Raw genomic sequence first — 27,977 nt, 5'->3', positions numbered from 1 at the left:
TTTGAATGTTCATTCGTGGGAGGATACGATGGCATGACGCTGAATTGTATAACTCATTTGGGGTATAGACTGTTGTGATCGCTGCGTATGGTTGTTGATAGTTAGCTTTTGATTCTTGATTTTGAGTTTGGATGTGTCGCATGACTGGGTGTTTACTTTTCTTTTATAATTATCGATAGTTTCATTTAAATATTCTTCAAAATATTTATTTTGACCTTATTAATAACTACTCACATAATTCAATTATTACTTATTTACTTCAGTTATTTAATTAACAAATATTTTTAATTTTTAAAATTTAATTATCATTTTTTTATAGTAATATGATTTGAATTACCTTACATTTTAAATCCTTATTCATAGCAATTAGTATCCTTTGATTTTAATGGTGATTCTAATTATGCGGTGGCATCTATTGTTGCAGAGATTGCAGCGGATTCAAATTGTGTATGTGATAATCAACATCAAAATTAATATTCACGATTCAAATTTTAAGATTGAGATTTATAAGTATAATCTTATTTAAACCATACCTAAATTTTCTGAAATTAGAATGACAGTCTAACAGATTCAAAGTTGTAACATGCATAACTCATTGCTCCTATTTGATACGATTCCGAAAACTAAAATTGCAAAATTGGAATAGAGATATATATTAATTGCAATGTAGAGGAATTAAATAAATTACTTTCTATTTACTTAACTAAACAAACAAATTTTGAAATGAAAAAAAAAACTAAAATGAAACAAAACAATATATTTTAAGTTGAAATTGTCAATCCCATTGAAATGGTGGAATAACCCATACTGCAGGTGGCATTCCTTTAAACCAATGGTAATAAGGGCAGTGTTGTCTAAACTTTTTCTCTTTTACATTGTAGATTTTCATATCAAACGCTCCATTAGGATATGGCAGTGTATCTCCGTAAAAATCATCTGTATAATAAATTGAATCTTTTTGAAGATAATTAGAGAAATATGAAGCTGATACAGCAACAGAATCACTATCACCAACAAATAAAACATTATCTCCCAAACTATCAATTTGTAACATTTGTATAAGTTCACCCGTTTGAAAATCCAATTCTAAATTATATACTTCGAATCTTTTTGTACCTCTACTAGGATCAATATTATCTTCACCTTCGGGAAAATCAATAAATTTTCTAACGAGCCATAAGTCTCCCTCCAATGATTTTACAAGATAAACCCGATCAGCATAATCATCCCCCTCCAAAGAAACAACTTTAGGAATCACCTTTTCATCCTTTAAATAAGATAAATCAAACGAGACAATGTTATTCAATAGTCCCACGGCATAGACTAAACCTTTGTAGAATATAACATCGTTGAAGAGACGATGAATATCATCTATATAAATCCATGTTTTTTGTCCAGCTTTTAGGAATGCAAGACATTGACGCATACTATAAATGGCCACAACTACATAATCGTGTGGCTTAAATATAGGATTAGTAGATAAAACAACCTTATGCACATCATATTCAGAATGAACACTTCTTCTATACCTATCCATGAAACAGATGGGTGGTAAAGTGATGGAAACCGCATCTTTAAAAGGATTGATGAGCGTTATAAGGGTAACTTTAGAACTATAATCCACCTTGGCCAGCCAACCATGACTTGAACCACAAAACCTTTTTTTACAAGGTACTGGTAGTATGAAGTTATAATTTTTTTTTAATGAAATCCCATATAAACTTCGCTTCTTTTTGCATCCTTTTGTGGGAACCATAAGCATGGGCAATACATTATTATGTATTTGTCGATTTTGATAATTAAACTTTGCAATGGAATACCAATTCTTGCATACGGCACTGAAATAGATGTGATCTATACGTTCTACTAACTTATCAAAAATTATACTTAAAGGAAGTGCTTCTAAGTTCCTCCAATCTATCTTCATGGACAATATTCAAAACAAGTATCTTTCGAAAGTAAGAAAAAATAGTAGAAAATTAAACTGTACATTGTTCTTGCTGTTTCATATATTTATATTAAAACATTCCAATTTTTATCATCTTAGTCTGACTTAAAATCAAGAGAAAATCTTTGCAATTGATAGGGGTTTCTATGTTTGGGTCAATCACATCAAATCAAATATTCAAAATATAATTATGTTTTAAGTTTTCTAATAAAGTTAAAGATACGAAAAATATATATTTTGTTAATATTTCAAAATATGATTATGTTTTAAAAATAAAAAAAAAATCAATACTTTTTTAAACCATTAACTACTATGTTTTAGATTTAGCAATATCATTTATTTATTTTATTAACATTTGTTTATAATCAACTAAAACTTTCTCCTCTAAAAAGCCAAACTTTCCTAAACAAAAGGAAAGCTTTACTCCCAATATTTAACTAAATAGTCAAACTACAGTACTATATATTTCGAAAAAAACTGCTGTAAAAAAATATATTTCTAAAAAAAACTATAACTTATTGTCACGATTTTTTTTTATTCAACAATCTTTATCTTTTTCTTTAATATTTAAATTTTTGTTAACATTCTTCCTTATTTAAGTATTCTTTAATAAATCTTCTTTTTGACTTAATTGATAATGACTATTCACAAAAATTCAATTAAACTTTATTTTCACATTTCTTTAATTATTAAAAGTATAGGTTATTACATATTAGTCATAATGAGATAATAGTATATATACTTGTAACTTTCTTATTAAAAAGATACTTCCTCACTCATTGATAATATCAATAGTTTCATTTAAATATTCTTCAAAAAAATTATTTTGACTTTATCAATAACTATTCATAGAATTCAATTATTAATTTATTTTTAAAATAACCAATTTTTTAAAATAAAATCTCAAAATAATCAAAATTAAAAAAAAATATCAAAATAACTACTTTTTTCTACTGATGTTCCAGTTGAACTGACGCATCAAACTAACATACATAGGAGGCGCTAAGGCTCTGGGCGCATGCATGCAAAGTCAATGCATGTAAGTGCCACATGCATGCCTTGATGCCACATGCATTGACGCATGCATACACTACATAATGTATGCGATAATGCATGTGGCGCATGCTCCTTTCATATATTTTAATTTTAAATGTTATAATTTTAATTAATTAAATGAAATACTGAAAATAAATTTTATATTATATTATAATAAAAAATTACATAGAATAGACAAAAAATTCAATGACTCGTCTAATTGAAACGCTCAATGTTCCACACCCAGGTGCATTAGTCTGTCTTCGAGGTCTCTCACGATTTTCCTAGGTGTTTGGGGTCATTGAGTGTTGACATGATCCAATGGTGGCTGATGTGAAGGTGTGGTGGAAGGTCCAGCGGTATTTGATAGATGTGTCATCATTTGTTCCCAAAAGTTGGGGGATTGTCGCCAACGACGTTTCCCTAATTGAGTTTGGTGTCCATGTTGTGGTAGTTGGGTCGTTGTGATTGGGTGAATTGTGGACAGTATGGTTGTCTGAATTGGGATATTGAATGGGTTTGGAAACGAAACAATGGTTCTCGGGGTGTACTATAGTCAAATAATGGTTGGGTGTTACGGCAATGAGATGTTTGAATGTTCATTCGTGGGAGGATACGATGGCATGACGCTGAATTGTATAACTCATTTGGGGTATAGACTGTTGTGATCGCTGCGTATGGTTGTTGATAGTTAGCTTTTGATTCTTGATTTTGAGTTTGGATGTGTCGCATGACTGGGTGTTTACTTTTCTTTTATAATTATCGATAGTTTCATTTAAATATTCTTCAAAATATTTATTTTGACCTTATTAATAACTACTCACATAATTCAATTATTACTTATTTACTTCAGTTATTTAATTAACAAATATTTTTAATTTTTAAAATTTAATTATCATTTTTTTATAGTAATATGATTTGAATTACCTTACATTTTAAATCCTTATTCATAGCAATTAGTATCCTTTGATTTTAATGGTGATTCTAATTATGCGGTGGCATCTATTGTTGCAGAGATTGCAGCGGATTCAAATTGTGTATGTGATAATCAACATCAAAATTAATATTCACGATTCAAATTTTAAGATTGAGATTTATAAGTATAATCTTATTTAAACCATACCTAAATTTTCTGAAATTAGAATGACAGTCTAACAGATTCAAAGTTGTAACATGCATAACTCATTGCTCCTATTTGATACGATTCCGAAAACTAAAATTGCAAAATTGGAATAGAGATATATATTAATTGCAATGTAGAGGAATTAAATAAATTACTTTCTATTTACTTAACTAAACAAACAAATTTTGAAATGAAAAAAAAAACTAAAATGAAACAAAACAATATATTTTAAGTTGAAATTGTCAATCCCATTGAAATGGTGGAATAACCCATACTGCAGGTGGCATTCCTTTAAACCAATGGTAATAAGGGCAGTGTTGTCTAAACTTTTTCTCTTTTACATTGTAGATTTTCATATCAAACGCTCCATTAGGATATGGCAGTGTATCTCCGTAAAAATCATCTGTATAATAAATTGAATCTTTTTGAAGATAATTAGAGAAATATGAAGCTGATACAGCAACAGAATCACTATCACCAACAAATAAAACATTATCTCCCAAACTATCAATTTGTAACATTTGTATAAGTTCACCCGTTTGAAAATCCAATTCTAAATTATATACTTCGAATCTTTTTGTACCTCTACTAGGATCAATATTATCTTCACCTTCGGGAAAATCAATAAATTTTCTAACGAGCCATAAGTCTCCCTCCAATGATTTTACAAGATAAACCCGATCAGCATAATCATCCCCCTCCAAAGAAACAACTTTAGGAATCACCTTTTCATCCTTTAAATAAGATAAATCAAACGAGACAATGTTATTCAATAGTCCCACGGCATAGACTAAACCTTTGTAGAATATAACATCGTTGAAGAGACGATGAATATCATCTATATAAATCCATGTTTTTTGTCCAGCTTTTAGGAATGCAAGACATTGACGCATACTATAAATGGCCACAACTACATAATCGTGTGGCTTAAATATAGGATTAGTAGATAAAACAACCTTATGCACATCATATTCAGAATGAACACTTCTTCTATACCTATCCATGAAACAGATGGGTGGTAAAGTGATGGAAACCGCATCTTTAAAAGGATTGATGAGCGTTATAAGGGTAACTTTAGAACTATAATCCACCTTGGCCAGCCAACCATGACTTGAACCACAAAACCTTTTTTTACAAGGTACTGGTAGTATGAAGTTATAATTTTTTTTTAATGAAATCCCATATAAACTTCGCTTCTTTTTGCATCCTTTTGTGGGAACCATAAGCATGGGCAATACATTATTATGTATTTGTCGATTTTGATAATTAAACTTTGCAATGGAATACCAATTCTTGCATACGGCACTGAAATAGATGTGATCTATACGTTCTACTAACTTATCAAAAATTATACTTAAAGGAAGTGCTTCTAAGTTCCTCCAATCTATCTTCATGGACAATATTCAAAACAAGTATCTTTCGAAAGTAAGAAAAAATAGTAGAAAATTAAACTGTACATTGTTCTTGCTGTTTCATATATTTATATTAAAACATTCCAATTTTTATCATCTTAGTCTGACTTAAAATCAAGAGAAAATCTTTGCAATTGATAGGGGTTTCTATGTTTGGGTCAATCACATCAAATCAAATATTCAAAATATAATTATGTTTTAAGTTTTCTAATAAAGTTAAAGATACGAAAAATATATATTTTGTTAATATTTCAAAATATGATTATGTTTTAAAAATAAAAAAAAAATCAATACTTTTTTAAACCATTAACTACTATGTTTTAGATTTAGCAATATCATTTATTTATTTTATTAACATTTGTTTATAATCAACTAAAACTTTCTCCTCTAAAAAGCCAAACTTTCCTAAACAAAAGGAAAGCTTTACTCCCAATATTTAACTAAATAGTCAAACTACAGTACTATATATTTCGAAAAAAACTGCTGTAAAAAAATATATTTCTAAAAAAAACTATAACTTATTGTCACGATTTTTTTTTATTCAACAATCTTTATCTTTTTCTTTAATATTTAAATTTTTGTTAACATTCTTCCTTATTTAAGTATTCTTTAATAAATCTTCTTTTTGACTTAATTGATAATGACTATTCACAAAAATTCAATTAAACTTTATTTTCACATTTCTTTAATTATTAAAAGTATAGGTTATTACATATTAGTCATAATGAGATAATAGTATATATACTTGTAACTTTCTTATTAAAAAGATACTTCCTCACTCATTGATAATATCAATAGTTTCATTTAAATATTCTTCAAAAAAATTTATTTTGACTTTATCAATAACTATTCATAGAATTCAATTATTAATTTATTTTTAAAATAACCAATTTTTTAAAATAAAATCTCAAAATAATCAAAATTTAAAAAAAAATATCAAAATAACTACTTTTTTCTACTGATGTTCCAGTTGAACTGACGCATCAAACTAACATACATAGGAGGCGCTAAGGCTCTGGGCGCATGCATGCAAAGTCAATGCATGTAAGTGCCACATGCATGCCTTGATGCCACATGCATTGACGCATGCATACACTACATAATGTATGCGATAATGCATGTGGCGCATGCTCCTTTCATATATTTTAATTTTAAATGTTATAATTTTAATTAATTAAATGAAATACTGAAAATAAATTTTATATTATATTATAATAAAAAATTACATAGAATAGACAAAAAATTCAATGACTCGTCTAATTGAAACGCTCAATGTTCCACACCCAGGTGCATTAGTCTGTCTTCGAGGTCTCTCACGATTTTCCTAGGTGTTTGGGGTCATTGAGTGTTGACATGATCCAATGGTGGCTGATGTGAAGGTGTGGTGGAAGGTCCAGCGGTATTTGATAGATGTGTCATCATTTGTTCCCAAAAGTTGGGGGATTGTCGCCAACGACGTTTCCCTAATTGAGTTTGGTGTCCATGTTGTGGTAGTTGGGTCGTTGTGATTGGGTGAATTGTGGACAGTATGGTTGTCTGAATTGGGATATTGAATGGGTTTGGAAACGAAACAATGGTTCTCGGGGTGTACTATAGTCAAATAATGGTTGGGTGTTACGGCAATGAGATGTTTGAATGTTCATTCGTGGGAGGATACGATGGCATGACGCTGAATTGTATAACTCATTTGGGGTATAGACTGTTGTGATCGCTGCGTATGGTTGTTGATAGTTAGCTTTTGATTCTTGATTTTGAGTTTGGATGTGTCGCATGACTGGGTGTTTACTTTTCTTTTATAATTATCGATAGTTTCATTTAAATATTCTTCAAAATATTTATTTTGACCTTATTAATAACTACTCACATAATTCAATTATTACTTATTTACTTCAGTTATTTAATTAACAAATATTTTTAATTTTTAAAATTTAATTATCATTTTTTTATAGTAATATGATTTGAATTACCTTACATTTTAAATCCTTATTCATAGCAATTAGTATCCTTTGATTTTAATGGTGATTCTAATTATGCGGTGGCATCTATTGTTGCAGAGATTGCAGCGGATTCAAATTGTGTATGTGATAATCAACATCAAAATTAATATTCACGATTCAAATTTTAAGATTGAGATTTATAAGTATAATCTTATTTAAACCATACCTAAATTTTCTGAAATTAGAATGACAGTCTAACAGATTCAAAGTTGTAACATGCATAACTCATTGCTCCTATTTGATACGATTCCGAAAACTAAAATTGCAAAATTGGAATAGAGATATATATTAATTGCAATGTAGAGGAATTAAATAAATTACTTTCTATTTACTTAACTAAACAAACAAATTTTGAAATGAAAAAAAAAACTAAAATGAAACAAAACAATATATTTTAAGTTGAAATTGTCAATCCCATTGAAATGGTGGAATAACCCATACTGCAGGTGGCATTCCTTTAAACCAATGGTAATAAGGGCAGTGTTGTCTAAACTTTTTCTCTTTTACATTGTAGATTTTCATATCAAACGCTCCATTAGGATATGGCAGTGTATCTCCGTAAAAATCATCTGTATAATAAATTGAATCTTTTTGAAGATAATTAGAGAAATATGAAGCTGATACAGCAACAGAATCACTATCACCAACAAATAAAACATTATCTCCCAAACTATCAATTTGTAACATTTGTATAAGTTCACCCGTTTGAAAATCCAATTCTAAATTATATACTTCGAATCTTTTTGTACCTCTACTAGGATCAATATTATCTTCACCTTCGGGAAAATCAATAAATTTTCTAACGAGCCATAAGTCTCCCTCCAATGATTTTACAAGATAAACCCGATCAGCATAATCATCCCCCTCCAAAGAAACAACTTTAGGAATCACCTTTTCATCCTTTAAATAAGATAAATCAAACGAGACAATGTTATTCAATAGTCCCACGGCATAGACTAAACCTTTGTAGAATATAACATCGTTGAAGAGACGATGAATATCATCTATATAAATCCATGTTTTTTGTCCAGCTTTTAGGAATGCAAGACATTGACGCATACTATAAATGGCCACAACTACATAATCGTGTGGCTTAAATATAGGATTAGTAGATAAAACAACCTTATGCACATCATATTCAGAATGAACACTTCTTCTATACCTATCCATGAAACAGATGGGTGGTAAAGTGATGGAAACCGCATCTTTAAAAGGATTGATGAGCGTTATAAGGGTAACTTTAGAACTATAATCCACCTTGGCCAGCCAACCATGACTTGAACCACAAAACCTTTTTTTACAAGGTACTGGTAGTATGAAGTTATAATTTTTTTTTAATGAAATCCCATATAAACTTCGCTTCTTTCTGCATCCTTTTGTGGGAACCATAAGCATGGGCAATACATTATTATGTATTTGTCGATTTTGATAATTAAACTTTGCAATGGAATACCAATTCTTGCATACGGCGCTGAAATAGATGTGATCTATACGTTCTACTAACTTATCAAAAATTATACTTAAAGGAAGTGCTTCTAAGTTCCTCCAATCTATCTTCATGGACAATATTCAAAACAAGTATCTTTCGAAAGTAAGAAAAAATAGTAGAAAATTAAACTGTACATTGTTCTTGCTGTTTCATATATTATATTAAAACATTCCAATTTTTATCATCTTAGTCTGACTTAAAATCAAGAGAAAATCTTTGCAATTGATAGGGGTTTCTATGTTTGGGTCAATCACATCAAATCAAATATTCAAAATATAATTATGTTTTAAGTTTTCTAATAAAGTTAAAGATACGAAAAATATATATTTTGTTAATATTTCAAAATATGATTATGTTTTAAAAATAAAAAAAAAAAATCAATACTTTTTTAAACCATTAACTACTATGTTTTAGATTTAGCAATATCATTTATTTATTTTATTAACATTTGTTTATAATCAACTAAAACTTTCTCCTCTAAAAAGCCAAACTTTCCTAAACAAAAGGAAAGCTTTACTCCCAATATTTAACTAAATAGTCAAACTACAGTACTATATATTTCGAAAAAAACTGCTGTAAAAAAATATATTTCTAAAAAAAATATAACTTATTGTCACGATTTTTTTTATTCAACAATCTTTATCTTTTTCTTTAATATTTAAATTTTTGTTAACATTCTTCCTTATTTAAGTATTCTTTAATAAATCTTCTTTTTGACTTAATTGATAATGACTATTCACAAAAATTCAATTAAACTTTATTTTCACATTTCTTTAATTATTAAAAGTATAGGTTATTACATATTAGTCATAATGAGATAATAGTATATATACTTGTAACTTTCTTATTAAAAAGATACTTCCTCACTCATTGATAATATCAATAGTTTCATTTAAATATTCTTCAAAAAAATTATTTTGACTTTATCAATAACTATTCATAGAATTCAATTATTAATTTATTTTTAAAATAACCAATTTTTTAAAATAAAATCTCAAAATAATCAAAATTAAAAAAAAATATCAAAATAACTACTTTTTTCTACTGATGTTCCGGTTGAACTGACGCATCAAACTAACATACATAGGAGGCGCTAAGGCTCTGGGCGCATGCATGCAAAGTCAATGCATGTAAGTGCCACATGCATGCCTTGATGCCACATGCATTGACGCATGCATACACTACATAATGTATGCGATAATGCATGTGGCGCATGCTCCTTTCATATATTTTAATTTTAAATGTTATAATTTTAATTAATTAAATGAAATACTGAAAATAAATTTTATATTATATTATAATAAAAAATTACATAGAATAGACAAAAAATTCAATGACTCGTCTAATTGAAACGCTCAATGTTCCACACCCAGGTGCATTAGTCTGTCTTCGAGGTCTCTCACGATTTTCCTAGGTGTTTGGGGTCATTGAGTGTTGACATGATCCAATGGTGGCTGATGTGAAGGTGTGGTGGAAGGTCCAGCGGTATTTGATAGATGTGTCATCATTTGTTCCCAAAAGTTGGGGGATTGTCGCCAACGACGTTTCCCTAATTGAGTTTGGTGTCCATGTTGTGGTAGTTGGGTCGTTGTGGTTGGGTGAATTGTGGACAGTATGGTTGTCTGAATTGGGATATTGAATGGGTTTGGAAACGAAACAATGGTTCTCGGGGTGTACTATAGTCAAATAATGGTTGGGTGTTACGGCAATGAGATGTTTGAATGTTCATTCGTGGGAGGATACGATGGCATGACGCTGAATTGTATAACTCATTTGGGGTATAGACTGTTGTGATCGCTGCGTATGGTTGTTGATAGTTAGCTTTTGATTCTTGATTTTGAGTTTGGATGTGTCGCATGACTGGGTGTTTACTTTTCTTTTATAATTATCGATAGTTTCATTTAAATATTCTTCAAAATATTTATTTTGACCTTATTAATAACTACTCACATAATTCAATTATTACTTATTTACTTCAGTTATTTAATTAACAAATATTTTTAATTTTTAAAATTTAATTATCATTTTTTTATAGTAATATGATTTGAATTACCTTACATTTTAAATCCTTATTCATAGCAATTAGTATCCTTTGATTTTAATGGTGATTCTAATTATGCGGTGGCATCTATTGTTGCAGAGATTGCAGCGGATTCAAATTGTGTATGTGATAATCAACATCAAAATTAATATTCACGATTCAAATTTTAAGATTGAGATTTATAAGTATAATCTTATTTAAACCATACCTAAATTTTCTGAAATTAGAATGACAGTCTAACAGATTCAAAGTTGTAACATGCATAACTCATTGCTCCTATTTGATACGATTCCGAAAACTAAAATTGCAAAATTGGAATAGAGATATATATTAATTGCAATGTAGAGGAATTAAATAAATTACTTTCTATTTACTTAACTAAACAAACAAATTTGAAATGAAAAAAAAAACTAAAATGAAACAAAACAATATATTTTAAGTTGAAATTGTCAATCCCATTGAAATGGTGGAATAACCCATACTGCAGGTGGCATTCCTTTAAACCAATGGTAATAAGGGCAGTGTTGTCTAAACTTTTTCTCTTTTACATTGTAGATTTTCATATCAAACGCTCCATTAGGATATGGCAGTGTATCTCCGTAAAAATCATCTGTATAATAAATTGAATCTTTTTGAAGATAATTAGAGAAATATGAAGCTGATACAGCAACAGAATCACTATCACCAACAAATAAAACATTATCTCCCAAACTATCAATTTGTAACATTTGTATAAGTTCACCCGTTTGAAAATCCAATTCTAAATTATATACTTCGAATCTTTTTGTACCTCTACTAGGATCAATATTATCTTCACCTTCGGGAAAATCAATAAATTTTCTAACGAGCCATAAGTCTCCCTCCAATGATTTTACAAGATAAACCCGATCAGCATAATCATCCCCCTCCAAAGAAACAACTTTAGGAATCACCTTTTCATCCTTTAAATAAGATAAATCAAACGAGACAATGTTATTCAATAGTCCCACGGCATAGACTAAACCTTTGTAGAATATAACATCGTTGAAGAGACGATGAATATCATCTATATAAATCCATGTTTTTTGTCCAGCTTTTAGGAATGCAAGACATTGACGCATACTATAAATGGCCACAACTACATAATCGTGTGGCTTAAATATAGGATTAGTAGATAAAACAACCTTATGCACATCATATTCAGAATGAACACTTCTTCTATACCTATCCATGAAACAGATGGGTGGTAAAGTGATGGAAACCGCATCTTTAAAAGGATTGATGAGCGTTATAAGGGTAACTTTAGAACTATAATCCACCTTGGCCAGCCAACCATGACTTGAACCACAAAACCTTTTTTTACAAGGTACTGGTAGTATGAAGTTATAATTTTTTTTAATGAAATCCCATATAAACTTCGCTTCTTTCTGCATCCTTTTGTGGGAACCATAAGCATGGGCAATACATTATTATGTATTTGTCGATTTTGATAATTAAACTTTGCAATGGAATACCAATTCTTGCATACGGCACTGAAATAGATGTGATCTATACGTTCTACTAACTTATCAAAAATTATACTTAAAGGAAGTGCTTCTAAGTTCCTCCAATCTATCTTCATGGACAATATTCAAAACAAGTATCTTTCGAAAGTAAGAAAAAATAGTAGAAAATTAAACTGTACATTGTTCTTGCTGTTTCATATATTTATATTAAAACATTCCAATTTTTATCATCTTAGTCTGACTTAAAATCAAGAGAAAATCTTTGCAATTGATAGGGGTTTCTATGTTTGGGTCAATCACATCAAATCAAATATTCAAAATATAATTATGTTTTAAGTTTTCTAATAAAGTTAAAGATACGAAAAATATATATTTTGTTAATATTTCAAAATATGATTATGTTTTAAAAATAAAAAAAATCAATACTTTTTTAAACCATTAACTACTATGTTTTAGATTTAGCAATATCATTTATTTATTTTATTAACATTTGTTTATAATCAACTAAAACTTTCTCCTCTAAAAAGCCAAACTTTCCTAAACAAAAGGAAAGCTTTACTCCCAATATTTAACTAAATAGTCAAACTACAGTACTATATATTTCGAAAAAAACTGCTGTAAAAAAATATATTTCTAAAAAAAATATAACTTATTGTCACGATTTTTTTTATTCAACAATCTTTATCTTTTTCTTTAATATTTAAATTTTGTTAACATTCTTCCTTATTTAAGTATTCTTTAATAAATCTTCTTTTTGACTTAATTGATAATGACTATTCACAAAAATTCAATTAAACTTTATTTTCACATTTCTTTAATTATTAAAAGTATAGGTTATTACATATTAGTCATAATGAGATAATAGTATATATACTTGTAACTTTCTTATTAAAAAGATACTTCCTCACTCATTGATAATATCAATAGTTTCATTTAAATATTCTTCAAAAAAATTTATTTTGACTTTATCAATAACTATTCATAGAATTCAATTATTAATTTATTTTTAAAATAACCAATTTTTTAAAATAAAATCTCAAAATAATCAAAATTTAAAAAAAAATATCAAAATAACTACTTTTTTCTACTGATGTTCCGGTTGAACTGACGCATCAAACTAACATACATAGGAGGCGCTAAGGCTCTGGGCGCATGCATGCAAAGTCAATGCATGTAAGTGCCACATGCATGCCTTGATGCCACATGCATTGACGCATGCATACACTACATAATGTATGCGATAATGCATGTGGCGCATGCTCCTTTCATATATTTTAATTTTAAATGTTATAATTTTAATTAATTAAATGAAATACTGAAAATAAATTTTATATTATATTATAATAAAAAATTACATAGAATAGACAAAAAATTCAATGACTCGTCTAATTGAAACGCTCAATGTTCCACACCCAGGTGCATTAGTCTGTCTTCGAGGTCTCTCACGATTTTCCTAGGTGTTTGGGGTCATTGAGTGTTGACATGATCCAATGGTGGCTGATGTGAAGGTGTGGTGGAAGGTCCAGCGGTATTTGATAGATGTGTCATCATTTGTTCCCAAAAGTTGGGGGATTGTCGCCAACGACGTTTCCCTAATTGAGTTTGGTGTCCATGTTGTGGTAGTTGGGTCGTTGTGGTTGGGTGAATTGTGGACAGTATGGTTGTCTGAATTGGGATATTGAATGGGTTTGGAAACGAAACAATGGTTCTCGGGGTGTACTATAGTCAAATAATGGTTGGGTGTTACGGCAATGAGATGTTTGAATGTTCATTCGTGGGAGGATACGATGGCATGACGCTGAATTGTATAACTCATTTGGGGTATAGACTGTTGTGATCGCTGCGTATGGTTGTTGATAGTTAGCTTTTGATTCTTGATTTTGAGTTTGGATGTGTCGCATGACTGGGTGTTTACTTTTCTTTTATAATTATCGATAGTTTCATTTAAATATTCTTCAAAATATTTATTTTGACCTTATTAATAACTACTCACATAATTCAATTATTACTTATTTACTTCAGTTATTTAATTAACAAATATTTTAATTTTTAAAATTTAATTATCATTTTTTTATAGTAATATGATTTGAATTACCTTACATTTTAAATCCTTATTCATAGCAATTAGTATCCTTTGATTTTAATGGTGATTCTAATTATGCGGTGGCATCTATTGTTGCAGAGATTGCAGCGGATTCAAATTGTGTATGTGATAATCAACATCAAAATTAATATTCACGATTCAAATTTTAAGATTGAGATTTATAAGTATAATCTTATTTAAACCATACCTAAATTTTCTGAAATTAGAATGACAGTCTAACAGATTCAAAGTTGTAACATGCATAACTCATTGCTCCTATTTGATACGATTCCGAAAACTAAAATTGCAAAATTGGAATAGAGATATATATTAATTGCAATGTAGAGGAATTAAATAAATTACTTTCTATTTACTTAACTAAACAAACAAATTTTGAAATGAAAAAAAAAACTAAAATGAAACAAAACAATATATTTTAAGTTGAAATTGTCAATCCCATTGAAATGGTGGAATAACCCATACTGCAGGTGGCATTCCTTTAAACCAATGGTAATAAGGGCAGTGTTGTCTAAACTTTTTCTCTTTTACATTGTAGATTTTCATATCAAACGCTCCATTAGGATATGGCAGTGTATCTCCGTAAAAATCATCTGTATAATAAATTGAATCTTTTTGAAGATAATTAGAGAAATATGAAGCTGATACAGCAACAGAATCACTATCACCAACAAATAAAACATTATCTCCCAAACTATCAATTTGTAACATTTGTATAAGTTCACCCGTTTGAAAATCCAATTCTAAATTATATACTTCGAATCTTTTTGTACCTCTACTAGGATCAATATTATCTTCACCTTCGGGAAAATCAATAAATTTTCTAACGAGCCATAAGTCTCCCTCCAATGATTTTACAAGATAAACCCGATCAGCATAATCATCCCCCTCCAAAGAAACAACTTTAGGAATCACCTTTTCATCCTTTAAATAAGATAAATCAAACGAGACAATGTTATTCAATAGTCCCACGGCATAGACTAAACCTTTGTAGAATATAACATCGTTGAAGAGACGATGAATATCATCTATATAAATCCATGTTTTTTGTCCAGCTTTTAGGAATGCAAGACATTGACGCATACTATAAATGGCCACAACTACATAATCGTGTGGCTTAAATATAGGATTAGTAGATAAAACAACCTTATGCACATCATATTCAGAATGAACACTTCTTCTATACCTATCCATGAAACAGATGGGTGGTAAAGTGATGGAAACCGCATCTTTAAAAGGATTGATGAGCGTTATAAGGGTAACTTTAGAACTATAATCCACCTTGGCCAGCCAACCATGACTTGAACCACAAAACCTTTTTTTACAAGGTACTGGTAGTATGAAGTTATAATTTTTTTTAATGAAATCCCATATAAACTTCGCTTCTTTCTGCATCCTTTTGTGGGAACCATAAGCATGGGCAATACATTATTATGTATTTGTCGATTTTGATAATTAAACTTTGCAATGGAATACCAATTCTTGCATACGGCACTGAAATAGATGTGATCTATACGTTCTACTAACTTATCAAAAATTATACTTAAAGGAAGTGCTTCTAAGTTCCTCCAATCTATCTTCATGGACAATATTCAAAACAAGTATCTTTCGAAAGTAAGAAAAAATAGTAGAAAATTAAACTGTACATTGTTCTTGCTGTTTCATATATTTATATTAAAACATTCCAATTTTTATCATCTTAGTCTGACTTAAAATCAAGAGAAAATCTTTGCAATTGATAGGGGTTTCTATGTTTGGGTCAATCACATCAAATCAAATATTCAAAATATATTATGTTTTAAGTTTTCTAATAAAGTTAAAGATACGAAAAATATATATTTTGTTAATATTTCAAAATATGATTATGTTTGTGCAAAGGTAGAATAAAAGAAGAATATTCTTTTAAGAGAATGACGGCTACAAAAAGGATTAAAAACTTACAATGATTGACACCCTATTTATAAGCTAAAACTAGGGTTACTATAATAGGATAAAATACTAAAATACCCTCTAACAAACTTAGGGGCTAAGAAAGTAATACAATTTAAATATGAATTAAATCTAATAAAATCTAATAAAACTACAGTACTATATATTTCGAAAAAAACTGCTGTAAAAAAATATATTTCTAAAAAAAACTATAACTTATTGTCACGATTTTTTTTATTCAACAATCTTTATCTTTTTCTTTAATATTTAAATTTTTGTTAACATTCTTCCTTATTTAAGTATTCTTTAATAAATCTTCTTTTTGACTTAATTGATAATGACTATTCACAAAAATTCAATTAAACTTTATTTTCACATTTCTTTAATTATTAAAAGTATAGGTTATTACATATTAGTCATAATGAGATAATAGTATATATACTTGTAACTTTCTTATTAAAAAGATACTTCCTCACTCATTGATAATATCAATAGTTTCATTTAAATATTCTTCAAAAAAATTTATTTTGACTTTATCAATAACTATTCATAGAATTCAATTATTAATTTTTTTTAAAATAACCAATTTTTTAAAATAAAATCTCAAAATAATCAAAATTTAAAAAAAATAATTAAAATAACTACTTTTTTCTACTGATGTTCCGGTTGAACTGACGCATCAAACTAACATACATAGGAGGCGCTAAGGCTCTGGGCGCATGCATGCAAAGTCAATGCATGTAAGTGCCACATGCATGCCTTGATGCCACATGCATTGACGCATGCATACACTACATAATGTATGCGATAATGCATGTGGCGCATGCTCCTTTCATATATTTTAATTTTAAATGATATAATTTTAATTAATTAAATGAAATACTGAAAATAAATTTTATATTATATTATAATAAAAAATCACATAGAATAGACAAAAAATTCAATGACCCGTCTAATTGAAACGCTCAATGTTCCACACCCAGGTGCATTAGTCTGTCTTCGAGGTCTCTCACGATTTTCCTAGGTGTTTGGGGTCATTGAGTGTTGACATGATCCAATGGTGGCTGATGTGAAGGTGTGGTGGAAGGTCCAGCGGTATTTGATAGATGTGTCATCATTTGTTCCCAAAAGTTGGGGGATTGTCGCCAACGACGTTTCCCTAATTGAGTTTGGTGTCCATGTTGTGGTAGTTGGGTCGTTGTGGTTGGGTGAATTGTGGACAGTATGGTTGTCTGAATTGGGATATTGAATGGGTTTGGAAACGAAACAATGGTTCTCGGGGTGTACTATAGTCAAATAATGGTTGGGTGTTACGGCAATGAGATGTTTGAATGTTCATTCGTGGGAGGATACGATGGCATGACGCTGAATTGTATAACTCATTTGGGGTATAGACTGTTGTGATCGCTGCGTATGGTTGTTGATAGTTAGCTTTTGATTCTTGATTTTGAGTTTGGATGTGTCGCATGAGTGGGTGTTTACTTTTCTTTTATAATTATCGATAGTTTCATTTAAATATTCTTCAAAATATTTATTTTGACCTTATTAATAACTACTCACATAATTCAATTATTACTTATTTACTTCAGTTATTTAATTAACAAATATTTTTAATTTTTAAAATTTAATTATCATTTTTTTATAGTAATATGATTTGAATTACCTTACATTTTAAATCCTTATTCATAGCAATTAGTATACTTTGATTTTAATGGTGATTCTAATTATGCGGTGGCATCTATTGTTGCAGAGATTGCAGCGGATTCAAATTGTGTATGTGATAATCAACATCAAAATTAATATTCACGATTCAAATTTTAAGATTGAGATTTATAAGTATAATCTTATTTAAACCATACCTAAATTTTCTGAAATTAGAATGACAGTCTAACAGATTCAAAGTTGTAACATGCATAACTCATTGCTCCTATTTGATACGATTCCGAAAACTAAAATTGCAAAATTGGAATAGAGATATATATTAATTGCAATGTAGAGGAATTAAATAAATTACTTTCTATTTACTTAACTAAACAAACAAATTTTGAAATGAAAAAAAAAAACTAAAATGAAACAAAACAATATATTTTAAGTTGAAATTGTCAATCCCATTGAAATGGTGGAATAACCCATACTGCAGGTGGCATTCCTTTAAACCAATGGTAATAAGGGCAGTGTTGTCTAAACTTTTTCTCTTTTACATTGTAGATTTTCATATCAAACGCTCCATTAGGATATGGCAGTGTATCTCCGTAAAAATCATCTGTATAATAAATTGAATCTTTTTGAAGATAATTAGAGAAATATGAAGCTGATACAACAACAGAATCACTATCACCAACAAATAAAACATTATCTCCCAAACTATCAATTTGTAACATTTGTATAAGTTCACCCGTTTGAAAATCCAATTCTAAATTATATACTTCGAATCTTTTTGTACCTCTACTAGGATCAATATTATCTTCACCTTCGGGAAAATCAATAAATTTTCTAACGAGCCATAAGTCTCCCTCCAATGATTTTACAAGATAAACCCGATCAGCATAATCATCCCCCTCCAAAGAAACAACTTTAGGAATCACCTTTTCATCCTTTAAATAAGATAAATCAAACGAGACAATGTTATTCAATAGTCCCACGGCATAGACTAAACCTTTGTAGAATATAACATCGTTGAAGAGACGATGAATATCATCTATATAAATCCATGTTTTTTGTCCAGCTTTTAGGAATGCAAGACATTGACGCATACTATAAATGGCCACAACTACATAATCGTGTGGCTTAAATATAGGATTAGTAGATAAAACAACCTTATGCACATCATATTCAGAATGAACACTTCTTCTATACCTATCCATGAAACAGATGGGTGGTAAAGTGATGGAAACCGCATCTTTAAAAGGATTGATGAGCGTTATAAGGGTAACTTTAGAACTATAATCCACCTTGGCCAGCCAACCATGACTTGAACCACAAAACCTTTTTTTACAAGGTACTGGTAGTATGAAGTTATAATTTTTTTTTAATGAAATCCCATATTAACTTCGCTTCTTTCTGCATCCTTTTGTGGGAACCATAAGCATGGGCAATACATTATTATGTATTTGTCGATTTTGATAATTAAACTTTGCAATGGAATACCAATTCTTGCATACGGCGCTGAAATAGATGTGATCTATACGTTCTACTAACTTATCAAAAATTATACTTAAAGGAAGTGCTTCTAAGTTCCTCCAATCTATCTTCATGGACAATATTCAAAACAAGTATCTTTCGAAAGTAAGAAAAGATAGTAGAAAATTAAACTGTACATTGTTCTTGCTGTTTCATATATTTATATTAAAACATTCCAATTTTTATCATCTTAGTCTGACTTAAAATCAAGAGAAAATCTTTGCAATTGATAGGGGTTTCTATGTTTGGGTCAATCACATCAAATCAAATATTCAAAATATAATTATGTTTTAAGTTTTCTAATAAAGTTAAAGATACGAAAAATATATATATTGTTAATATTTCAAAATATGATTATGTTTTAAAAATAAAAAAAAAATCAATACTTTTTTAAACCATTAACTACTATGTTTTAGATTTAGCAATATCATTTATTTATTTTATTAACATTTGTTTATAATCAACTAAAACTTTCTCCTCTAAAAAGCCAAACTTTCCTAAACAAAAGGAAAGCTTTACTCCCAATATTTAACTAAATAGTCAAACTACAGTACTATATATTTCGAAAAAAACTGCTGTAAAAAAATATATTTCTAAAAAAAACTATAACTTATTGTCACGATTTTTTTTATTCAACAATCTTTATCTTTTTCTTTAATATTTAAATTTTTGTTAACATTCTTCCTTATTTAAGTATTCTTTAATAAATCTTCTTTTTGACTTAATTGATAATGACTATTCACAAAAATTCAATTAAACTTTATTTTCACATTTCTTTAATTATTAAAAGTATAGGTTATTACATATTAGTCATAATGAGATAATAGTATATATACTTGTAACTTTCTTATTAAAAAGATACTTCCTCACTCATTGATAATATCAATAGTTTCATTTAAATATTCTTCAAAAAAATTGATTTGACTTTATCAATAACTATTCATAGAATTCAATTATTAATTTTTTTTAAAATAACCAATTTTTAAAATAAAATCTCAAAATAATCAAAATTTAAAAAAAAAAATCAAAATAACTACTTTTTTCTACTGATGTTCCGGTTGAACTGACGCATCAAACTAACATACATAGGAGGCGCTAAGGCTCTGGGCGCATGCATGCAAAGTCAATGCATGTAAGTGCCACATGCATGCCTTGATGCCACATGCATTGACGCATGCATACACTACATAATGTATGCGATAATGCATGTGGCGCATGCTCCTTTCATATATTTTAATTTTAAATGTTATAATTTTAATTAATTAAATGAAATACTGAAAATAAATTTTATATTATATTATAATAAAAAATTACATAGAATAGACAAAAAATTCAATGACCCGTCTAATTGAAACGCTCAATGTTCCACACCCAGGTGCATTAGTCTGTCTTCGAGGTCTCTCACGATTTTCCTAGGTGTTTGGGGTCATTGAGTGTTGACATGATCCAATGGTGGCTGATGTGAAGGTTGGTGGAAGGTCCAGCGGTATTTGATAGATGTGTCATCATTTGTTCCCAAAAGTTGGGGGATTGTCGCCAACGACGTTTCCCTAATTGAGTTTGGTGTCCATGTTGTGGTAGTTGGGTCGTTGTGGTTGGGTGAATTGTGGACAGTATGGTTGTCTGAATTGGGATATTGAATGGGTTTGGAAACGAAACAATTGTTCTCGGGGTGTACTATAGTCAAATAATGGTTGGGTGTTACGGCAATGAGATGTTTGAATGTTCATTCGTGGGAGGATACGATGGCATGACGCTGAATTGTATAACTCATTTGGGGTATAGACTGTTGTGATCGCTGCGTATGGTTGTTGATAGTTAGCTTTTGATTCTTGATTTTGAGTTTGGATGTGTCGCATGACTGGGTGTTTACTTTTCTTTTATAATTATCGATAGTTTCATTTAAATATTCTTCAAAATATTTATTTTGACCTTATTAATAACTACTCACATAATTCAATTATTACTTATTTACTTCAGTTATTTAATTAACAAATATTTTTAATTTTTAAAATTTAATTATCATTTTTTTATAGTAATATGATTTGAATTACCTTACATTTTAAATCCTTATTCATAGCAATTAGTATCCTTTGATTTTAATGGTGATTCTAATTATGCGGTGGCATCTATTGTTGCAGAGATTGCAGCGGATTCAAATTGTGTATGTGATAATCAACATCAAAATTAATATTCACGATTCAAATTTTAAGATTGAGATTTATAAGTATAATCTTATTTAAACCATACCTAAAATTTCTGAAATTAGAATGACAGTCTAACAGATTCAAAATTGTAACATGCATAACTCATTGCTCCTATTTGATACGATTCCGAAAACTAAAATTTCAAAATTGGAATAGAGATATATATTAATTGCAATGTAGAGGAATTAAATAAATTACTTTCTATTTACTTAACTAAACAAACAAATTTTGAAATGAAAAAAAAAAACTAAAATGAAACAAAACAATATATTTTAAGTTGAAATTGTCAATCCCATTGAAATGGTGGAATAACCCATACTGCAGGTGGCATTCCTTTAAACCAATGGTAATAAGGGCAGTGTTGTCTAAACTTTTTCTCTTTTACATTGTAGATTTTCATATCAAACGCTCCATTAGGATATGGCAGTGTATCTCCGTAAAAATCATCTGTATAATAAATTGAATCTTTTTGAAGATAATTAGAGAAATATGAAGCTGATACAGCAACAGAATCACTATCACCAACAAATAAAACATTATCTCCCAAACTATCAATTTGTAACATTTGTATAAGTTCACCCGTTTGAAAATCCAATTCTAAATTATATACTTCGAATCTTTTTGTACCTCTACTAGGATCAATATTATCTTCACCTTCGGGAAAATCAATAAATTTTCTAACGAGCCATAAGTCTCCCTCCAATGATTTTACAAGATAAACCCGATCAGCATAATCATCCCCCTCCAAAGAAACAACTTTAGGAATCACCTTTTCATCCTTTAAATAAGATAAATCAAACGAGACAATGTTATTCAATAGTCCCACGGCATAGACTAAACCTTTGTAGAATATAACATCGTTGAAGAGACGATGAATATCATCTATATAAATCCATGTTTTTTGTCCAGCTTTTAGGAATGCAAGACATTGACGCATACTATAAATGGCCACAACTACATAATCGTGTGGCTTAAATATAGGATTAGTAGATAAAACAACCTTATGCACATCATATTCAGAATGAACACTTCTTCTATACCTATCCATGAAACAGATGGGTGGTAAAGTGATGGAAACCGCATCTTTAAAAGGATTGATGAGCGTTATAAGGGTAACTTTAGAACTATAATCCACCTTGGCCAGCCAACCATGACTTGAACCACAAAACCTTTTTTTACAAGGTACTGGTAGTATGAAGTTATAATTTTTTTTTAATGAAATCCCATATAAACTTCGCTTCTTTCTGCATCCTTTTGTGGGAACCATAAGCATGGGCAATACATTATTATGTATTTGTTGATTTTGATAATTAAACTTTGCAATGGAATACCAATTCTTGCATACGGCGCTGAAATAGATGTGATCTATACGTTCTACTAACTTATCAAAAATTATACTTAAAGGAAGTGCTTCTAAGTTCCTCCAATCTATCTTCATGGACAATATTCAAAACAAGTATCTTTCGAAAGTAAGAAAAGATAGTAGAAAATTAAACTGTACATTGTTCTTGCTGTTTCATATATTTATATTAAAACATTCCAATTTTTATCATCTTAGTCTGACTTAAAATCAAGAGAAAATCTTTGCAATTGATAGGGGTTTCTATGTTTGGGTCAATCACATCAAATCAAATATTCAAAATATAATTATGTTTTAAGTTTTCTAATAAAGTTAAAGATACGAAAAATATATATATTGTTAATATTTCAAAATATGATTATGTTTTAAAAAAAAAAAAAAAATCAATACTTTTTTAAACCATTAACTACTATGTTTTAGATTTAGCAATATCATTTATTTATTTTATTAACATTTGTTTATAATCAACTAAAACTTTCTCCTCTAAAAAGCCAAACTTTCCTAAACAAAAGGAAAGCTTTACTCCCAATATTTAACTAAATAGTCAAACTACAGTACTATATATTTCGAAAAAAACTGCTGTAAAAAAATATATTTCTAAAAAAAACTATAACTTATTGTCACGATTTTTTTTATTCAACAATCTTTATCTTTTTCTTTAATATTTAAATTTTTGTTAACATTCTTCCTTATTTAAGTATTCTTTAATAAATCTTCTTTTTGACTTAATTGATAATGACTATTCACAAAAATTCAATTAAACTTTATTTTCACATTTCTTTAATTATTAAAAGTATAGGTTATTACATATTAGTCATAATTATTAAAAGTATAGGTTATTACATATTAGTCATAATGAGATAATAGTATATATACTTGTAACTTTCTTATTAAAAAGATACTTCCTCACTCATTGATAATATCAATAGTTTCATTTAAATATTCTTCAAAAAAATTGATTTGACTTTATCAATAACTATTCATAGAATTCAATTATTAATTTTTTTTAAAATAACCAATTTTTTAAAATAAAATCTCAAAATAATCAAAATTTAAAAAAAAAAATCAAAATAACTACTTTTTTCTACTGATGTTCCGGTTGAACTGACGCATCAAACTAACATACATAGGAGGCGCTAAGGCTCTGGGCGCATGCATGCAAAGTCAATGCATGTAAGTGCCACATGCATGCCTTGATGCCACATGCATTGACGTATGCATACACTACATAATGTATGCGATAATGCATGTGGCGCATGCTCCTTTCATATATTTTAATTTTAAATGTTATAATTTTAATTAATTAAATGAAATACTGAAAATAAATTTTATATTATATTATAATAAAAAATTACATAGAATAGACAAAAAATTCAATGACCCGTCTAATTGAAACGCTCAATGTTCCACACCCAGGTGCATTAGTCTGTCTTCGAGGTCTCTCACGATTTTCCTAGGTGTTTGGGGTCATTGAGTGTTGACATGATCCAATGGTGGCTGATGTGAAGGTTTGGTGGAAGGTCCAGCGGTATTTGATAGATGTGTCATCATTTGTTCCCAAAAGTTGGGGGATTGTCGCCAACGACGTTTCCCTAATTGAGTTTGGTGTCCATGTTGTGGTAGTTGGGTCGTTGTGGTTGGGTGAATTGTGGACAGTATGGTTGTCTGAATTGGGATATTGAATGGGTTTGGAAACGAAACAATTGTTCTCGGGGTGTACTATAGTCAAATAATGGTTGGGTGTTACGGCAATGAGATGTTTGAATGTTCATTCGTGGGAGGATACGATGGCATGACGCTGAATTGTATAACTCATTTGGGGTATAGACTGTTGTGATCGCTGCGTATGGTTGTTGATAGTTAGCTTTTGATTCTTGATTTTGAGTTTGGATGTGTCGCATAACTGGGTGTTTACTTTTCTTTTATAATTATCGATAGTTTCATTTAAATATTCTTCAAAATATTTATTTTGACCTTATTAATAACTACTCACATAATTCAATTATTACTTATTTACTTCAGTTATTTAATTAACAAATATTTTTAATTTTTAAAATTTAATTATCATTTTTTTATAGTAATATGATTTGAATTACCTTACATTTTAAATCCTTATTCATAGCAATTAGTATCCTTTGATTTTAATGGTGATTCTAATTATGCGGTGGCATCTATTGTTGCAGAGATTGCAGCGGATTCAAATTGTGTATGTGATAATCAACATCAAAATTAATATTCACGATTCAAATTTTAAGATTGAGATTTATAAGTATAATCTTATTTAAACCATACCTAAAATTTCTGAAATTAGAATGACAGTCTAACAGATTCAAAATTGTAACATGCATAACTCATTGCTCCTATTTGATACGATTCCGAAAACTAAAATTGCAAAATTGGAATAGAGATATATATTAATTGCAATGTAGAGGAATTAAATAAATTACTTTCTATTTACTTAACTAAACAAACAAATTTTGAAATGAAAAAAAAAAACTAAAATGAAACAAAACAATATATTTTAAGTTGAAATTGTCAATCCCATTGAAATGGTGGAATAACCCATACTGCAGGTGGCATTCCTTTAAACCAATGGTAATAAGGGCAGTGTTGTCTAAACTTTTTCTCTTTTACATTGTAGATTTTCATATCAAACGCTCCATTAGGATATGGCAGTGTATCTCCGTAAAAATCATCTGTATAATAAATTGAATCTTTTTGAAGATAATTAGAGAAATATGAAGCTGATACAGCAACAGAATCACTATCACCAACAAATAAAACATTATCTCCCAAACTATCAATTTGTAACATTTGTATAAGTTCACCCGTTTGAAAATCCAATTCTAAATTATATACTTCGAATCTTTTTGTACCTCTACTAGGATCAATATTATCTTCACCTTCGGGAAAATCAATAAATTTTCTAACGAGCCATAAGTCTCCCTCCAATGATTTTACAAGATAAACCCGATCAGCATAATCATCCCCCTCCAAAGAAACAACTTTAGGAATCACCTTTTCATCCTTTAAATAAGATAAATCAAACGAGACAATGTTATTCAATAGTCCCACGGCATAGACTAAACCTTTGTAGAATATAACATCGTTGAAGAGACGATGAATATCATCTATATAAATCCATGTTTTTTGTCCAGCTTTTAGGAATGCAAGACATTGACGCATACTATAAATGGCCACAACTACATAATCGTGTGGCTTAAATATAGGATTAGTAGATAAAACAACCTTATGCACATCATATTCAGAATGAACACTTCTTCTATACCTATCCATGAAACAGATGGGTGGTAAAGTGATGGAAACCGCATCTTTAAAAGGATTGATGAGCGTTATAAGGGTAACTTTAGAACTATAATCCACCTTGGCCAGCCAACCATGACTTGAACCACAAAACCTTTTTTTACAAGGTACTGGTAGTATGAAGTTATAATTTTTTTTTAATGAAATCCCATATAAACTTCGCTTCTTTCTGCATCCTTTTGTGGGAACCATAAGCATGGGCAATACATTATTATGTATTTGTTGATTTTGATAATTAAACTTTGCAATGGAATACCAATTCTTGCATACGGCGCTGAAATAGATGTGATCTATACGTTCTACTAACTTATCAAAAATTATACTTAAAGGAAGTGCTTCTAAGTTCCTCCAATCTATCTTCATGGACAATATTCAAAACAAGTATCTTTCGAAAGTAAGAAAAGATAGTAGAAAATTAAACTGTACATTGTTCTTGCTGTTTCATATATTTATATTAAAACATTCCAATTTTTATCATCTTAGTCTGACTTAAAATCAAGAGAAAATCTTTGCAATTGATAGGGGTTTCTATGTTTGGGTCAATCACATCAAATCAAATATTCAAAATATAATTATGTTTTAAGTTTTCTAATAAAGTTAAAGATACGAAAAATATATATATTGTTAATATTTCAAAATATGATTATGTTTTTAAAAAAAAAAAAAATCAATACTTTTTTAAACCATTAACTACTATGTTTTAGATTTAGCAATATCATTTATTTATTTTATTAACATTTGTTTATAATCAACTAAAACTTTCTCCTCTAAAAAGCCAAACTTTCCTAAACAAAAGGAAAGCTTTACTCCCAATATTTAACTAAATAGTCAAACTACAGTACTATATATTTCGAAAAAAACTGCTGTAAAAAAATATATTTCTAAAAAAACTATAACTTATTGTCACGATTTTTTTTATTCAACAATCTTTATCTTTTTCTTTAATATTTAAATTTTTGTTAACATTCTTCCTTATTTAAGTATTCTTTAATAAATCTTCTTTTTGACTTAATTGATAATGACTATTCACAAAAATTCAATTAAACTTTATTTTCACATTTCTTTAATTATTAAAAGTATAGGTTATTACATATTAGTCATAATGAGATAATAGTATATATACTTGTAACTTTCTTATTAAAAAGATACTTCCTCACTCATTGATAATATCAATAGTTTCATTTAAATATTCTTCAAAAAAATTGATTTGACTTTATCAATAACTATTCATAGAATTCAATTATTAATTTTTTTTAAAATAACCAATTTTTTAAAATAAAATCTCAAAATAATCAAAATTTAAAAAAATAAATCAAAATAACTACTTTTTTCTACTGATGTTCCGGT

The 27,977-nt window shown here is 28.9% G+C and overlaps 5 protein-coding genes and 3 pseudogenes across 5 annotated transcripts; all 8 read right to left on the bottom strand.

Annotated features, from left to right (window-relative positions):
* Nucleotides 1-775: 775 nt before the first annotated feature.
* LOC127080705 (F-box protein SKIP23-like) lies at nucleotides 776-1,930 on the bottom strand (the record flags this gene model as incomplete). The annotated part of the gene is made up of 1 exon (XM_051021008.1): nucleotides 776-1,930. A coding segment is annotated over one exon (1,155 nt), but the record flags the coding sequence as incomplete, so codon positions are not given.
* Nucleotides 1,931-4,348: 2,418 nt separating this feature from the next.
* Nucleotides 4,349-5,503, bottom strand: LOC127080704 (F-box protein SKIP23-like; the record flags this gene model as incomplete). Its single annotated transcript, XM_051021007.1, has 1 exon — nucleotides 4,349-5,503. A coding segment is annotated over one exon (1,155 nt), but the record flags the coding sequence as incomplete, so codon positions are not given.
* Nucleotides 5,504-7,923: 2,420 nt separating this feature from the next.
* On the bottom strand, nucleotides 7,924-9,084 carry LOC127080703 (F-box protein SKIP23-like; the record flags this gene model as incomplete). Its single annotated transcript, XM_051021006.1, has 1 exon — nucleotides 7,924-9,084. A coding segment is annotated over one exon (1,161 nt), but the record flags the coding sequence as incomplete, so codon positions are not given.
* Nucleotides 9,085-11,494: 2,410 nt separating this feature from the next.
* Nucleotides 11,495-12,648, bottom strand: LOC127080702 (F-box protein SKIP23-like; annotated as a pseudogene).
* Nucleotides 12,649-15,062: 2,414 nt separating this feature from the next.
* On the bottom strand, nucleotides 15,063-16,216 carry LOC127080701 (F-box protein SKIP23-like; annotated as a pseudogene).
* Nucleotides 16,217-18,661: 2,445 nt separating this feature from the next.
* LOC127080700 (F-box protein SKIP23-like) lies at nucleotides 18,662-19,822 on the bottom strand (annotated as a pseudogene).
* Nucleotides 19,823-22,232: 2,410 nt separating this feature from the next.
* LOC127080699 (F-box protein SKIP23-like) lies at nucleotides 22,233-23,393 on the bottom strand (the record flags this gene model as incomplete). Its single annotated transcript, XM_051021005.1, has 1 exon — nucleotides 22,233-23,393. A coding segment is annotated over one exon (1,161 nt), but the record flags the coding sequence as incomplete, so codon positions are not given.
* Nucleotides 23,394-25,841: 2,448 nt separating this feature from the next.
* Nucleotides 25,842-27,002, bottom strand: LOC127080698 (F-box protein SKIP23-like; the record flags this gene model as incomplete). The annotated part of the gene is made up of 1 exon (XM_051021003.1): nucleotides 25,842-27,002. A coding segment is annotated over one exon (1,161 nt), but the record flags the coding sequence as incomplete, so codon positions are not given.
* Between the last annotated feature and the right edge of the window lie 975 nt (nucleotides 27,003-27,977).

Source organism: Lathyrus oleraceus, chromosome 5 (genome assembly GCF_024323335.1).
Source record: "Lathyrus oleraceus cultivar Zhongwan6 chromosome 5, CAAS_Psat_ZW6_1.0, whole genome shotgun sequence".
NCBI lineage: Eukaryota > Viridiplantae > Streptophyta > Magnoliopsida > Fabales > Fabaceae > Lathyrus > Lathyrus oleraceus.
This window is presented reverse-complemented; position numbering and strand designations above follow the sequence as displayed.